Below are 16612 nucleotides of genomic sequence, written 5' to 3'. Positions count from 1 at the left end.
CCAGCAAACGTCCTCCTCCCTCGCTCCAGACACCAAATCCTTTAATTCCTTGGCTGAAAGGAGCAGCCTGGTTTCTCTGTCCAAGATGAATGTGGGTCATGAAGGCTGTAGTCTAAATTAGATTATTTTTACGTTCAGTTTCATCATTAAATCGGTCCCAGGAAGGTACTTCTGTTTCAACATTAATCGTGCGGTGGCTGACTTCCCAAGGAAAGATTCTCTCCGGAGACCCGATGGATCAGGGTCTCACTCCACAGTTGAGATTCAGAAGGAAAAACAAGGCAGCATTTCCTGATAATTCAGGATATGATTTGGCTTTATAAGGTTGACTTTCAGCCCAAAGTGACCCCAAATCAACCCACTGGGGTCAGCAGCTCCAAAGGGCTGTAAAGAAATGATGAAAAGCAGTGATTTATGTGTAAATGGCAATTTTTGGGGCTGTTCTCGGGGACATGAGGCTCCTTGATTGCATTTTTGGTGTCCATGCCCAGCTTCAGCAGCAGGATTAAAGCACAGGGATTCATCCTGCTTTGGGATGAGCCAGAATTCTCAGCCACGATCACACGACTCCGCTCTTGCCTCTTGCACCAGGGAATTCTCCTGGGTGTGTTTGTTAACAAGCGTTACTCATTCCACAGACACCTCTCAGTGCAAGCAGGGGCAGCGCCTGGGAGTTCTTAGGAAAGATGCACAGATAAAAATAAGGGAAGAAAATCATCTTCATCTCAGGAAATAAACCCTGAGAGAGGCCACAGCATCGAGGGACAGAGTCCCACAGGCCCAGGGCCATTCCCCACCGAACCCTCCAGCACAAAGAACACACAACAACATCACTTGGAAGGTTTCAACAATCTGATTTTTAACATTATTTCCGGAGCCAACTGGAGGGACAAAGCGTGGGTGACGCCGGGTGACAGAGCACAACCCCTCAGACCACTCCGTGTGGGGTGACAAATTGAACAGACACAACAGGTCCCCAGCTCCCACCGAAGGAAATGGATCTAACAGTGATATTTAACACCCATGAAACAAATCTATCACAATAAAAGTGTCATTAGAAAGTCGCCCAGGTTCCTATGTTAAGGGTTTATATGAAAAAGCAGGAGTTCTCCACCCTGAATTCCTGATAGAAAACAGCAGGTAGAAACCTAAGGTAGAAATCTGGAGTTAGAGAAATCCTTTGGCAGCATGTTCAGTTACAATCAGGCCTTAAAAATAAATATGATCATGTCTAGAAGTATGAAGAGAAACACCAACCCCCTCTAAATACACCGGTTTAATAATAATTAAATTATTTTACACTATCTACAAGTTGCATATCACGGAGTTAGGAATAGAAGAGGTGACAGAAGGACAAATCCTGCTTTTATAAAAGTTCAGGCATGTGTGGAGCTGTGTAGAAAATCTCAGACAAATGAGTATATACATTATTTATACTTAACAATTAACATCAGCAAATCACATCTGGCTGGCTCAATTTGAAGATTCCTCTTGGCCCAAAGCTCAGAATCCAAAAAAACACCAATCTCAATTTCCTGACAAACACGGAGAATTTATAGCAACGAGAACAAGGTTTAGTTTGACCACAAAGCAACGGGGAACAAAGGAAACTCCGACAAATAAAAGCTCCAAACAATAAGAATTTGGAACAGCAGCATTGAAATCAATTCATTTCCTCAAAAGACACAAGGAACAAGTTATCAAAATGCTTCAGTATTGCCACGTGTGTTATTTGTACTGAGCTACATCCAGGGGAAGGATCGAGACAAATTAAAGTCATGTCCAAAGGAAAGACAAAATCCTCCTTCCAATTGCACACATTTTAATTAAAAGTGATTTAAAGAGCAGGTGCTGAACACTTCTTGCATGAGCATGAGGCTGCAAGTGAATATAAGGTCAAGATAGGAAATAATTAAATAAAACGAGGAGGTGCTGAGTGAAGGGTGGGTTTTGTCACTCAGCAGCCTCGGAGTTCCAATCTGGGATGAAATTCACACATCAAAAATGCTTATTTAGACATCTGGGAGCTTCCTGCTTTTAATGGAGATGGTTTTATCAGTGATTTGCTTCCATTATTTCCCCAAACCAAGATTATCACTCACCAGAGGTTGTTAAAAGCAGGATAAATGTGACCATGCTCCAGTGAGGAGGTAAATAGGAGGATGAAGTGATTTTTTTTTTTTCCTCCCAGCAGTTAAAACAAGAAAAGAAAGAAATCCCACATTCCCAAAGGATAATCCAGCTCATGTGCTCCCTAGGACAAACCCCACCCTTTAAAAAGTGCATCAGGGAAGAAATTCTTGGGTTTCTTTTCTCAGCCACCAACTGCCACACGTCCCCAGCTCCGAGGCAATCCCTTCTCCAGGGACATGGCTCTCATTTTCCATGTGCTCAGGAGCCCAATCCCACCCACCAGCACATGGCATGTGCCTCCTTAAATCCCCCTTTCCCAAGTGGTGTAAGAGCTCCTCTGGGTCAGTGCTTGTTTAGACACGGACACAGCGGCAGAGGAAGGAAATCCAAGAGAGGCAGAACCCCCTGGTCCCATCAAGACGATTCCTGTTCCACTCAGCTCCCCCTTGGAAAGGGAACAGATCCTCACAGTCTTCAGCAGCTTCAAACATTCTCCAGCCCCCTCCTTTCCCACAAGGAATTACAACACTCCTTCACTTCTACATCCATCCAAAAAGGAAAACTGGGAAGAGGTTTTGTGCAAGTTCCTGGCTCAGCACCTTGGATCCACGGAGTGCCCACACAGGCAGCTGGGAGCATCCCCTGCCTGCTCTTCCCAAGGAGCCTCGTGCTGGCAGTGCCACCTCTGCCGAGACACCAGGGAATTCTAGGAAAACTTGTTTTCCTCAAGGAAAACACAGCAGTTCTCTGCGTTTTCCAAAATATAGAGGCAGCACTGTCAAACCCCTCTTTTTCATATTTCCACAGGGATGTGGCCCTCAGCAGCACCACTTCCTCTTCCAGCTGGACCCAGGGATCGCTCGGATTCCGCAGCGCGTCCTTCGGCTGAGGGAAGGGGACTCCGAACTGCAGAGATTCCCTAGAGCCACTGGGATAGAGGGATTACAGAAGACACCAGAGCAAAGCAACAGTGTCTCAGCATCCTCAAGCTTCCAGAAACACATTGAAAAGAGAATTATTTTGGGACAATCTTTCAAGATTCACAAGTGGCATTTCTTGAAAGCGCAGGAGAGAAAAAAAAAGGGACTCGGAGGAATCTGGAATTATTTTAAACCATCCCCTAATCTAGTTCAGGATGCAAATATGCAAATAACCATCAGAGCTGGTGCCTATTTTTACTCTGCATCACCCTAACGCAGCGAGTTGGGTTATTTGAAAGGAAAATGCACTTGGATATCCATGGCAGGGCTTCACGAAGATCGTTGGGTCAGGCGGCCGCTCCTCAACGCTGCCTGTTTAAAGCAGAGGCTGCTGATGGTAATTTGTTTGTTGCTGGAGCAGGGAATGAGCAGGAAGTGCCACGGGATAACCTGGTCCTTGGTTGCTCTGGAATGCTGCCATGTCCACGGCCATGCCCATCTGGTGCTGGGGGAAGGCAGCTGTGCCGGCAGCTGGGAGGGCGGTGCCGGCGCTGGGGACGCTCGGGAAGGGCTGCGGCAGCGCGGGATCGGGGCCGGGGCTGCGGGGACACAACACCAACCACGCTCACACTGACAGCTCAGGGCCAGCTCTGCCAAGCACATTTACCCCCAGCAGCGATCTCCAGCCCCACAGCAAGCTGGGAGCTCCCAGAATACACAAATTTGAAAAGAACGTGACCAAAACGGTCGTTGTGGAAGGTATTTTGTGTTTTTCTAGCTAGGAAAATACAGTTTTTTACATGCACACTCTCCACTTAAATCAGCTCTGGCCTTGCAGTTTCCCTCCTGTTACTCTCCCGTGTTAATAAACAGAGTTTCCCAGGAATTCCATACTTTTCATGCCTGTAACATAGCAGGTTTTTATGGGTTTTGCAGGAAAAATGTCTTCACCCTCAAAATTCTTCCAGCAGCTCAATAATTCTACATGAGTTAATAATTCTGTATGAGTTTTACTTTTTAATTTACTCTTACTTTTAGCTTACTCCCACTTTTTAACTCACTCCTACTATTTAACTTTCAATCTTTGGTGCTGGGTGGTTAAAGCTGAGGTCAGAGGTTCCTCTTCAACCTTCCTCTCCTAAAAGCTTCCTGGAAAACCTCCTCAAGCAGGATCCATTTTATGCAGAATAATGCTCTCATTGCTCCCTAGTTCAGTAAAATTGGTACTTTCCTCTCAAAATGACGTGTCACTAAATGTAAATACCACGAGAGCATGCAAAGTGGCAGAACTCCCCCCAGGAAGAAGAATGTGCTGGATCCATACCTTAAATAAGCAGCTGGAGGTGGCTGAGTGGCTGCAGAGTTGATGCTCTGAGGCAGAGACCTGACCTGGCCCACCTGCTCCGGGGCCAGGCTGTATCCTGGGGACATGGAGACTCCCTGGATCATGTAATTCCCACTGGGAGGCTGCACAGGATACGACTGCAAATCAGATCCAGGAGGTTTGGTGTTTAGCACGCTTTGGAATTAACCCACCACAATATTCTAAGGCTGGGACACAAAAGGGAAGCAAAACCTGCAGTTTTTCCCGTTTCTGGTTTAAATAATCCAAGATTCCCTCAAAATTCAGGTGGCACAGGCTGGAGCTGCTCATGGGGTTTGGATTTGGGATAAAGGGCACTCAAGGAACAGGTTTGTCCCAAATAAAGCCAGCATTATCCTGCATTTCTAGGCACCAATCTTGGGAGGAAACAGCAAACTCCAGTTGCCTTTTGGCTTAATTTACTTTGTAACCTCCAATATAATGAATTTTCCATCGTTACCGGGAGTTAAGGACACGGAATTACTTTTAACTGACATATTTTCACATCTAGCAGTTGCTATGGCAACTATTCTTTTCCCACTGAACAATTAACATCAAAGTAAAATTCACTTCAAGTAAAAACCTTCATTCTGTGCTTTTTAGAAAATCTCTCCTTCTCCTCCATTTTTATTCCTTAAGCCATCATTAGGGACAGTGTACAACAGTTTGGAGCACAAATCCAACATGTTTAGAACTGATACAAAATGTTCATTTTTCTAAGGGGAAAAGGAGCTAAAAGCAGAGGGTTTCTATATTTAGCAAAAATACACTTGGGATTAATACACTGATATTCCAGTTCCCTCCCATCCCCACTATTAGATAAGAAGGGAACATTTGACTTGGAGATTGACATGACTCACAGCAAGAATATCCACCAAGCTGCTGTAACACACAATTCCAACTGCAAGAAATGAATTATGGAAGGGATCTTTTGGAAATTTTCACTAGTGGCCAAGCAAAACCTTCTGTTCTGCTGCAGAAATCCAAATTTCTTGCAAAGGCTATAAAAATCCCCCCAGGCAGTGTCAGATTGCTCGTGGGCTCACTTCAGTTTTTTGCTGTGATTTTTTTTAAAATAGGGCTAAGTAGCAGCAGGGAATTTCCAGGTTCCAGGGATACTGACCGGCACGGAGACCCCAGAGGAGGAGGGTGGGAACTGTGCAGGGTGCTGGAGTTTGGAGTAGGCTGAGTACATGGGGCTCTCATTCATCAGTTTGTTATAGAGCTCCAGAGCTTCCAGAACCTTCACGTTCAGCTCGGATAACTCGGAATGTTTCCTGTTGCAAAACAAAGGGAGAGGGCACTGAGCTGCTTTAACAGCTGAGATGGGGAGAAAAGGACAGAGGGACAAGAAAAAGAAGCCCTTAAAAGGTGAAAGGTCACTTTTTTACCCATTTATACTGAAAAATTGCTGCTGTAGCACAGGAAGGAGAGTCCAAGTGCTGCCCAACTGCTGCTGTCACCAGACCAGCAGCTCCCAGGTGGAGTTTCCTGTTCTTTTCACCCTCAAATATTCCCAGGAGTCACAGAATCATGGAATGGTTTGGGTTGGAAGGGACCTTAAAGGATTATCTAATTCCAACCTTCTGCCATGGGCAGGGACACCTCCCACTATCCCAGGCTGCTCCAACCCAGCCTTGGGCACTGCCAGGGATCCAGGGGCAGCCACAGCTGCTCTGGGAATTCCAGCCCAGCCCCTCCCCACCCTCCCCGCCAGGAATTCCCAATTACCAATTCCCAAACTCCCATCCAGCCCTGCCCTCTGGCAGTGGGAAGCCATTCCCTGTGTCCTGTCCCTCCAGGCCTTGTCCCCAGTCCCTCTCCATCTTTCTGATCAGCTCCTTCAGGTACTGGACAGCCAAACCTGAGGAGGGAGAGGTGAGGATAACATGGAACAATCACCCACAGACTGAAAATTCCAACCTCTAGACAGGCTGGAGAAGGCTACAGACACAAAATGCCAAAATAAAAAGCATCCATCCATGACCTGCGCAGTGAATTTTGGGAGAGCAGCAATGAAATCTCAGTGCACACGCTGGGAACTCAGTATTTCAGCATTAAAAAATAGAGTTGTTACATTTTTCTGGCCAGATTTTCTAGCTTGGGAGATGAAAGCACCAAAAAAATGTTATTAAAACTGCCCCATTTGAAGTAAATCAGTGAATAAATTAGGCTCACCTATCTATCTCTTCTAGTTTTTCATCTATCATTGGACCCATCTGCTGGCAGATATCTGTGAAGACAAAGCGTTGAGGCAGTTGATGTCTTGCACAATTAAAAGTTTAAATGCAGCCAAAAATATTTTATCCAACTACAGTAAAATTAATTGCTTATTTATTTCAGGGTTGGAATTGGTAGATGGATCTTGCAAAGCTCAGGCATCTTACAGAGCTGGGAGTTATGCAAATGATTCTGCTAAACATGGAGCTGGCTTGGAACTATTAAAAAAATTCAAATTATCCCCAGAGCCCCACACTCCCACGGTGAAATAAGTGTTCTCCAGCACTGTTAGTACAGACCACAGTCCCCCTAAGCTTAAAATAAACACAAAGAACTCCCAGCTCAATCCACAAAAGGTAATTGTGAGAAGAAGTAATACAGAAAGAGCTCATTTAGTGCTCCAAGTACCTTCTGAGTCGAGCAGATCTGGAGAATCAAGCTTTAAATCTGTGGGATCTATGCTCTGAAGCACCTGCAGTGTTTTATCCATCTTATCCTGAGAGGGGAAGACAACATGAAGAACTTTCATCTCTCAACCATGCCAAGATTGGTTTAATATTCAAATAAAAGTTCTTTATAGACAGAGAATCATCTGCCAACATCCAGCACCAAAAGAATGTAAAAGCCCAGCACTATTTTATCTTAAAGTGGCTCCATACCTCATCAATATAAACTGGCTCAGGTTCTGCTTTCTTAATTTCTTCTGCAGTGTCCTCAGGAACAGAGATTTTATCCACAGCTGCTGAAAGAACAGAGATGAGTTTCTTTTCTCTCTGTGTCTGCCATCACTTCAAACACACATTTGCTCCTTGTTACTCGTCTGGGTGAAAAGACACTGTGATATCTGAAAGGGCAATTCACTGGATGTGTAAATATCAATTATGGTGAATTGAACCGAATTTCTGTCACAGAACATGGTAATAACTTAAAAGAGAAACAGAGGCAGAAATTAAAGTGAGCTATGGAGGGATCTGTGCCTGATTGTTTGAAACAAGGGCAGGCTGTCTCTCAGTTCTTTCCTGGGGCTGATACAGGAAATTATTTTGCTGCTGGGCTAATTGGGAGCTGCAGCACAAAGCTGCCTTTCTGAAAGAATCCATCATTCCAGCAGGTAACTCACCTGCCTCGGGCTCCACAGTCAGGTCAGAGGTCACGAAATTGGATGGGAACAGCCCCACTCCTCTGTGGTTCTCCCCTTTCCACCAATTGGCATCACTGGGGAAATAAAGGAGGATTACAGAACTCTGGCATGAACAGAGGCAGGGATATATTTGGGGGTTTTTACTGAAAACCTGGGATTCAAAGACATAGTTGGGGTTTTTTTTACCAAACCCCTGTGATATCTAGAAGAGAACGTTTGCAGGGATTAACACAAAGCCAAACAGGAACTGGGGCAGAGGGGAGGGAAGGGAGGAAGTGGAATCAGGGGATCACTCAAAATTGACCATAATTCATCAATTCTTTACACTGCTTACTTGCCAGCCCTTTAAAGCTGTATACATATCTATAGGTGTTAACAACAATCATTATTTTAGCTATTTTTACTCAGTTTTCTTCTTAGCAAATGTGACCCCTGATAGCCAGAGGTTTAACAACTGCTGGAAGCAGCTGGAATGTGATACCAATGCATTTTCTTATATCAATACAACCAATTAAGATTGATCTTCAAAACTACAAACTGGATGAAATACTCAAGGTTCTCCCCGCACCGAAAATGATTTGAGGTCAAAACCCAGGATTATGGAAAGATAAAAGGAAGATAAAGGCATGTGAGGGAGGTCAGAGTGACAATTACATTTCTGTGGGGGAAAAAAGCATCAGAGGAAAAATGTGCTACCCTGAGAAAACAAGAGTGGTGGAACAAAGTCACCTCCACCTGAGTGTATTGTACCTGTCATCCAAAACAAAAATAATTTCTCCACTTTTAAAGGTGAGCTCATTGTCCTCGACAGCTTCAAAGTCATACAGAGCTCGCACCTTCCTCAGGCTCTGAGGGTTTTGTGGGATTTCTGCAGATGGGTACAAGGATTTGGTTTCTATTTGCTGCTGTTTCTGCTCTTGCAAAGACAATTCGATAGCTGCAGTTGGGGGAGAGAGAAAAGAACAAGTCTGTGTGGTTTATGCCTGTAGACAAAGCAGCTTGATTTCTTCATTTAACAAAAATAGGATTTATTGCTTTATTTAAACAAGGTCTGTATCTGCTTCTGTAGTACTTAAAGTTAACATTTAAAATGCTGTGTGATGGGGGAAGGATGTGTTTCACCCCAAATCCTCATGGCTGAGGAAAACACCTGGAATGCCACAATTCCCAGCCTCCTGTGCCCTTGATTTCAATTCTGTGCAGCAGGAAGGAGCTGCTTCCCATTTCCTTGCTTTTTTCTGAAGCCCAAGTCTGACCCAAGGCTAAGACAGCAAACTCACCTTTAGCTATATCCTCATCTTCTTTGGTTTTACTGGATGAGGAGCCATTCTTAGCAGCACTGGTGGAAGCCTGGAAGGTGTGAACAACAGAGGGACTTGAGGTTACAAATGAAAAAGAAATCTCTGCAATTATATATTTTACAAAGTTAGCACAGAGTTGTTCCTGGTCAGCTGCCTTACAGAATCAAGATGACCTTCTGGAAACCAAAATCACCACTCTTCAGCTTTTATTCTGTTTTCAGCAGGGAAAAAAGGTAAAAATAAATAATGAGATTTAGTTGAAATAAATTATTTTATTTAAGTAATTATTTTAGTCACATTTATTACAGTGAGAGTGCTCATTTAAATGACTCTTTCCACCTTTATCCTTCACTCCTCCCTTCAAGAGAGAAGATGCTCCAAGTCTCCCCAGCAGCACAGTGAAATCATTCCTGGAGTTTTCATTCCCACCAGAAACTGGAATTGGGTGCCAGTGCTCAAGCTCTTCCATGTTTCTGCCATATGTTTTAACACATAGATCAGATTTAGAAGTGAAAACATCTTTGTGGAGGAAGGAGGGATTGTAAAAGTTAAAAAACTCTCAGTGTTTCATACAGAGGAAAGTAAACTTTGTGTAAGGAAATTGTAATAGAAATTGTAATTTTGATTCTCAGGACTGAATAATATGAAAATGGTTAGAAGCATCAATAATAAAAGTTAGGAACAAACCAGCTGGCATCATATCTGCTGTTAGATTAGGAGCAACAAACCCCCAAAAGTGAAAAATAAACCACTCCAAACCCAGGACAACTCCTGACATGGACAGGTAAAGCAGGAACAGCAAATGGGGCTCTGGGAAAGGAAACCAGAGCATGGGATCCATCACTATCCCAAACCAGCTCTCACCTGGGATCCAGCAGCAGGGAAAGTGACCCCTTCTTCCTTTAGGGATTTGATGGTTGCAGATATTAAGCTACACTGTGGGTCTTTCTGGAACTCTTCTGACCACTCCACCATGAGGGTTTTCAGCTTTTCACACACTTTTGGATGAGCCTGGAAGACAAAATTGGATAAAAAGGGATGTTTGAACCTCAAAATGAACAGAAAGAGTTGTTACCAAAATTGTTACCAAACCCATTTTACTATAAATATCCTTAATCATTAATACTTGTGTTGATTGAGAAGATTTGGGGAGCAGAGTCTAGAATATCTGGCCTTTTATACCCTGATCTGATATTACAGAGAACATGCTGAGCTCCTGGAGCACTAATTCTGGAGAAATTCAGGCTGCCTACCACACTTATCCCAAATTTCTGCCTCTCTGTGTTACTCACCCTCCATTTAACCTCAGTTTTCTCTTCATTCCCTCTCAGGTGTGTCATTTTCCACTTCCCAACCACATAAGTTGGTCTAATTTAAGCCACTGTCTTGCCCTACAAGAAATCCTACAAGAAATCTTTCCCTGTAGTCCATCTTCCCTACTTTTCCTGGCCTCTTCAGTTTCTCCTCAGATGCTGGAACACGTTTGTCCCAGCTCAGAGAACCTCACAAAAACCTGTTCTGAGCCTCCTTGAAACAGCTTCTCCCACAAGAAGGGATTATCCACAGGGATAATCCATAGGGACAGGTTCTATTCCCAAACTGGGAGCTGAGCTGCAGGGACAGCCTGGTAAGGGAAGGTATTTGCCTGGAGTGGGGGCAAACCAAGATCAGTTCGTGCTCTGCCTGGAATTCCTCTGGCTCCCACATTGTTCCCAGGTTCTGGCACTGGGACAAGAAGTGCCTGGCCAAGATTGCCAACCCAAGGAATCAGATCACACTGGGGCCTGTGCCTCACAGGCCAACATGGCCTGACCAGGCAGAACAGTTACAAGTCTGGTCTCCAACCTGCATTTAATTTACAGAAAAGAAAGTTTGCTGGGCTCAGGATCAGCCCAAAGACATTTGTCATGCTTGCCTGAACTCATTTTCTCTCGGAGAAGAGGGAAAAAGCACAATTTTATTCATTATTCCTCCAACTGTGTGTGGGGGTAAAGGGTCAGTATTTCCCAAGAACACATAAATTGTGCTCCAGAGCCCATGCCTGGGTGGGATTCCAGGTTTCCTGCACATCCCTGAGTGCTGCCAGGCCCTGAAGGTCACTGTTGTGCTTCAGGATGGACCCTGGCTAATGAGAACAAAGAGAGACCTATTTTTCCTCAGAAAGCCAGAAACACAAGAGCTGTGAACTCATTTTGCTTCCCAGCAATTTTATTACTTTCCTTAATTGCTTTGCTCAGCCTCTGATGATTCCAGGGCTCCCACAGATCTGAAAACTCCTTTTTAACCCATTAACCAGTTTTGTCTCCAACTGGAGCAGTAATTAGGGAAAAGCTGCTCCTGCTCGTTCAACTCCTCACATCCAGACTTAGATCCCAGCAGCTGCTTCACCCCAACCATTTCAGTCTTCTTTTCCTGGTTATTTTCTCATTCAACGTTCCCAGAATCTCCAAAAACTAAAAAGGATTGTCTGTAACTTTATCCTTTTCCTTGTAAAAATGTCATTTACTTCCTCATAATTTTCCCTTTCACTTCAGCCCATGAATTTCCTTCAAGCTTAATAAAAACTCTCTTCAAGAAAAGCTGCACTTACCATGATCAAATTAATGGAGCTCAGGAAGACAGATTTTAATTAAAATTGCTCATGTAATTTTGTAAAAATTTGAAGGATTATCAGCTGTCAGTTCTTTAATAATTACTTTTTTCATAGTGAAAATCACACAAATTTCAGTGAAAACACAAACAGCACCAAAAACTAGGAAATGTGCATTAACTACAACAATAGTTTGGAGAAGTTACCAAAATAATCCTCCCCCAGGATTTAAGGTTCTGGAACAATTACCTTGTTTATTATAGCTCGAGCTTCCGTGGCAAAGTCCCGGGAACACACTTCCAAGTGGAATATTTTCCCACAGTTTGAGACACAGGCTCCTAAAAGCTGACAACAGAAACACCATTGGGAAAATGCACAACAAGAGTGCAAATAACCCAAAATGAAAGGTAAGTTCAGCATGGACACTGATTTACTGAGGTTAATCAAGGTATTAATTAATTGATTGACCAGTAAATATTGAATTGCTGCATTCCACGAGGTTTTTGGGAAATCTGGGAGTGTACTCACTGTGAGTGCTTGCAAAGCCACGTGGGGAACTTTGTGATTTACTCTCTTCATGATGGCTTTAAGGCAATCCTTGGCTCTGCAGAGGAACAAAGACATGAAGGATGAACGGGAGTGACAGGAGCCCAGAGCTGCACCAAACCTGAGCCTATTGAACAAAAATGTCACTGAACCTGAACCTCCCAGGGCTGGGCTGACACACACATTTACCCATTGACCAATTTGTTCCTCCTCTGCTGTGTGCTGGATTGGAGGAGATTCCCTGTTTTTCCCCTGGCACTCCATACCCATTCCCAGGAACTGCTGACAGGCCAGCAAGGGAAGCAATTGCATTAAGCTGAGGAAATGGGTTTGAGACAGACAATGAAAGAAATGTCACCATCAAAAGAGATGATTCAATAAATGGTTATTTCAGTGGCCATTGGAAAGGCTCTCCATGGATTTAATTCCCAGCTCTTGGATCCCCTTTTCTAGAGCCTGAGGACACAAAGATTTTCTAATTTGTTTCAGCACAATCTGAGGTGAGTAGAGAATAATAAATAGCATTTTAAATGTTTCTGCTGAGGGGTTTCCACACTTTAAATGAGCATTAATGGCTGGCAGGAGCTCAGGCACATCAAAGGCTTCATTAACACTGATATTTGGAACTCTTAAAAACGTGAAATCCTTCTAAAAAAGCTGATGCAGCATTTAAAAATAATATCACTGGCAGATACTTGAGCTGCTGGATTTAGCAAAGCACAGACAAGCCTCTGTGCCAGAAAAAAGACACTTTTAGTCCTAATATTTCCATTTTATTTCATATACAAACCATCCAACAAAGTCAACTCAGTTATTTTCAGCTATATTTTTATTTAGGGTAGGCAACAATCTTCATTATTTTCAAGGGCAGGAGGGAAGAAAACAACACAAAATTTAATTAAAATATGCCAGCAGCAGTGGCATTTAAAATTCAGAATTTAGCGTTTTATTTTCTACACAAATATATATATTTAGATTTGATTATGCATTTTATATACTTCTATTTCTGCATTTATAATTTTTTTAATAGCTGATTTCTTTACAACATTCCCTCCTCCAAAACCAGATTTAAACCAATTCCCACTACAAAAGTCTTGTGGCACTAAAAACTTTGCTTTTTAATAAAGGACTCAAAGGACAGTTTTTTCCTTCAGGACTAAAGATTCCCAGATTGAATAGATTTGCTGTTATTCCTTGTGGCAGGTAATTAATGAAAACCAAAACAACAGAACAAAAAAAAACCACCCCAATTTTAATGTTAAATAGAGCTGCTAAAAAATCTGAACTGCTTAAGAATTCTGCCTATGCACTAATTGAGGGTTAATTCGAAATTTCAAAGATGTTACCACTCAAAAATTCAGCAAATACTTTTGGCTGCTGCAAGATCACTGAAATTCCACTTATGTTCCACTCAGGCTAAACTGACTCCAAGTGATTTGTGCTTTGATCCCTATTTTTCCCCTTTTCTCTCCCATTCTCCCTAACAACCAAACACAGACAAACATCATAAGAAGCCCCTGGTCCTTGCCAGGTATTTTTCTGCACAGAAATTATTTCACTTTCTCCTACTGGCACAGTCACTTCCCCAAAGTTATGCCAGATCATTAAATATGAATAACTCGGGTCTGCTGTGCAAAACTCCAGGAAAAAACTGGAATGCACTCAGCACATACAAATTGCTCTGCTCCAAATCCTGTTGGAACATCTCTTTCCAAGAATTTCAAAGCCAACTCCATGTATTTGTGAGGTTGAGCATTTTGAGATGTGTTCTCTGTGACATTTTCTTCTTCACACCAGCCCAGAATTCCATGGAATGCTGAGGCCCAGCTTACCCATTGGGAGTGCTTCCAACTTTGTCACATATATCCATGATAAGCCCCCAATCCTCACTGGTGTTGTATTCATTTGTAGCTTTCTCTGGAAAGAAAAATAAGATTTATTAAGTGATTGATTTATTTATTTATTCAATTCAGAGTCTATCAATTCAACAGAATGTATCCCTAATTAATATTTCATGGATTCATGGAATTATTTGGGTTGGAAAGGACCTAACAGCTCATCTTGTTCCAGTTCCTGCAGGGACACTCATTGTATAGATTAATTAATAAGGCTTAACGGTATTTATTTGTGCTTTTAAGTTTTTATTAGCCAGGTTATTTAATTCCCATGTAAATATTGCAGTTCAAGTTTATAAATGGCAAATTAAATATTATATTGCATTTGCTGCCTCAAGATTAAATTGTAACCAACTAAATTCAATTTTATTTTGGCTGGTCAGCGGAAAGGTTTCCACAAAGGGAACACAAACACAGCACCCACCAATGTCCCAAATCCCTTTTGTTACAGATGTAAAAACAATGGAAATTTGGAATTTTGGCCATAATTTATCTCCACAAGCTGGAATATTTACTCAGAGGAAGCAAGTATTATCTTGAAACCATGTTCCTACAGCACAAATCATCTTCAAAACTTACCCAAAAATGATATAATTGCTAAATTTTCTTTTAAGTGCATCAGTATTTTAGGACATTAATAAAAAAATTCATGGATGTTGTGGAAAATAAATCAGTGCCTGCAATTTTAAACACTTTATTAAAAAAAAATCAAACCAAGTCAGCCTCTGGAAGTTGCAGATTCCCTGGATATACAATCCCTAAGCACTGAACAACCATGGAAGGTTTTAATGAAGTGTTTGGTGCACACAGCCTGAGCCTGGGGTTTCCTGGGAAGTTCTGCCAGGAAAAGCTGCTGTCTGAGAGCACGTCTCTGTTCCCGGCGGTGGGAATGCTCCCACCCAATCCATGGATCCATCTCCTCAAACTCCAGCAGCTGTGCTGGGACAGCCAAGGACAGAGAGCACCAATGCCTGGAGAACAGCCTGCCGGGGGTGTCCCCTCTGAAATTCCTGGCATGCTTGGGATGCCCCTTTTGCCACGGGCCAACAAGAAACAGGAGGAGCTGGTGGCAGGACAACAACAAAACACGAGCAGTGCTGCAGCTCCAGGGCTCCTTCAGCCTCCAGGAGCAGCTCCCCATCTCAGGGTGCTCATCAGGAAGGCACAAGTGTCACTTCTGGCCTCCACAAAAGTCTTGGAAGAGATTCCCAGGGATATACTGAAGTACTTCCCAAGGATACACTGAAGTTTTCCTGAACCCTGAGTGGAAATCACAACCAGCTTTCCCTGCCATGACAGAAATAACCCCAACTCTTCCACTGGCAACAGGAAGGTTTGCTGTTTATAGGCTTCACCAGGAAGTTTTCACCTCAGAATTATTGATTTAGGTTGGAAAAGCCCTCCCAGCCCATGGAGTCCCAGCTGTGCCCGATGCCCACCTTGTCCCCAGCCCAGAGCACTGAGTGCCACCTCCAGGAATTCCTTGGACACCTCCAGGGATGAGCACTCCAAACCTCCCTGGGCACTTCCAAGGCCTGAGCACCCTTCCAGTGAAGAAATTTACTTCATGGTTTGATTTCCTGTCACAAGGTCCCCCCTGAGCTCCTTTGCTCCAGGTGATCCCTCACTCCCTCACGCCTTCCCCATCCCAAAGCAAGCACAGCTCCCACACCAGGCTCAGTGCTGCTCACTCCCAGCTCCCAGGCCTTTCCCCTGAGCCAGCACATTCCTACATGGAGCAGTGTCAAAGGCAAGTCCCTCCTCCTGGATCCACACAGTCCTGGGAGCAGCCGTGGCCATCCAAACTGCATCCTTGTCCAAACTCTCATGGATCTGGAAGCTTCCTTCCCTGCCAGAGTGCCAAACTGAACAGCAGCTGCTTTTCCCCTTCACAGGAACCATTCTGAAGGAGAACTCCCTCACAGATGCTGAGACACGGACAGATCAGAAGAAACAGATGTGGGAGGACGCATTTTCCATGATTTTTTCAGCACTAAGGGAACATAACCTTTAAAAACATGGAATGACTTGTCCTCTGCAGCTCTCCAATTAATGAAGGAACATCAGACTTGAGCTGGTTTTTATAGAAATAACGATAAAAGCAAAATGTGCTGCTTGGGGTGTTTTTCTGAAGAACCCAAAGTGCCGTGAATCACTTTTCCCTGGGTGAGCTCCCTGAGCTGATTTGCTGCGTGGCTGCACGAGAACGGTGCCAATCCCAGAGAGGAGAGAGCACTCAAAGGAGCAGCTGGGAAGGGGCTGGGAATTGTTTGCTGCTCCCACTGCCAAAAGGAGAAATGCTTGAAGAGCTCCTGCCTCAGAACACTGCAAACAGCTCTTCCAGGAAAGGAGGGAATGCTTTGCCACTGCCTGAAGTTTTTCAGGATCATCCCTCTACCACGCAACAGCCAAAACCAAGTGGAATGTCATGGAATCACTCACTGGGAGGGACCTTAAAGCTCATCCCAATCCAGCCCTGCCACGGGTGGGCAGGGACACCTCC

The 16612-nt window shown here is 43.7% G+C and overlaps 1 protein-coding gene across 3 annotated transcripts; it reads right to left on the bottom strand.

Moving 5' to 3' along the window:
* Positions 1 to 834: 834 nt before the first annotated feature.
* Positions 835 to 14737, bottom strand: STAM2 (signal transducing adaptor molecule 2). 3 transcript variants are annotated; one of them, XM_008634985.2, is made up of 13 exons: positions 14047 to 14737; positions 12197 to 12272; positions 11918 to 12013; positions 9943 to 10089; positions 9058 to 9127; positions 8528 to 8714; positions 7757 to 7851; positions 7296 to 7378; positions 7045 to 7132; positions 6595 to 6649; positions 5540 to 5693; positions 4378 to 4535; positions 835 to 3652 (listed from the first exon to the last, which is right to left on the bottom strand). In XM_008634985.2, the coding sequence occupies exons 1-13, from the start codon at positions 14082 to 14084 to the stop codon at positions 3430 to 3432; spliced, it is 1470 nt and encodes a 489-aa protein (XP_008633207.1). In that variant the 5' UTR covers positions 14085 to 14737; the 3' UTR covers positions 835 to 3429. The 3 variants fall into 3 exon arrangements, with proteins under 3 accessions (XP_008633207.1, XP_017591562.1, XP_017591563.1); XM_017736073.1 differs by having other exon boundaries at positions 7296 to 7375; positions 14047 to 14734; XM_017736074.1 differs by lacking the exon at positions 14047 to 14737 and having other exon boundaries at positions 11918 to 12006.
* Positions 14738 to 16612: the final 1875 nt, after the last annotated feature.

Source organism: Corvus brachyrhynchos, unplaced genomic scaffold (genome assembly GCF_000691975.1).
Source record: "Corvus brachyrhynchos isolate BGI_N302 unplaced genomic scaffold, ASM69197v1 scaffold45, whole genome shotgun sequence".
Taxonomy (NCBI): domain Eukaryota; kingdom Metazoa; phylum Chordata; class Aves; order Passeriformes; family Corvidae; genus Corvus; species Corvus brachyrhynchos.
The sequence above is the reverse complement of the archived record's forward strand: the minus strand, read 5'-3'. Positions and strand labels throughout refer to the sequence as shown.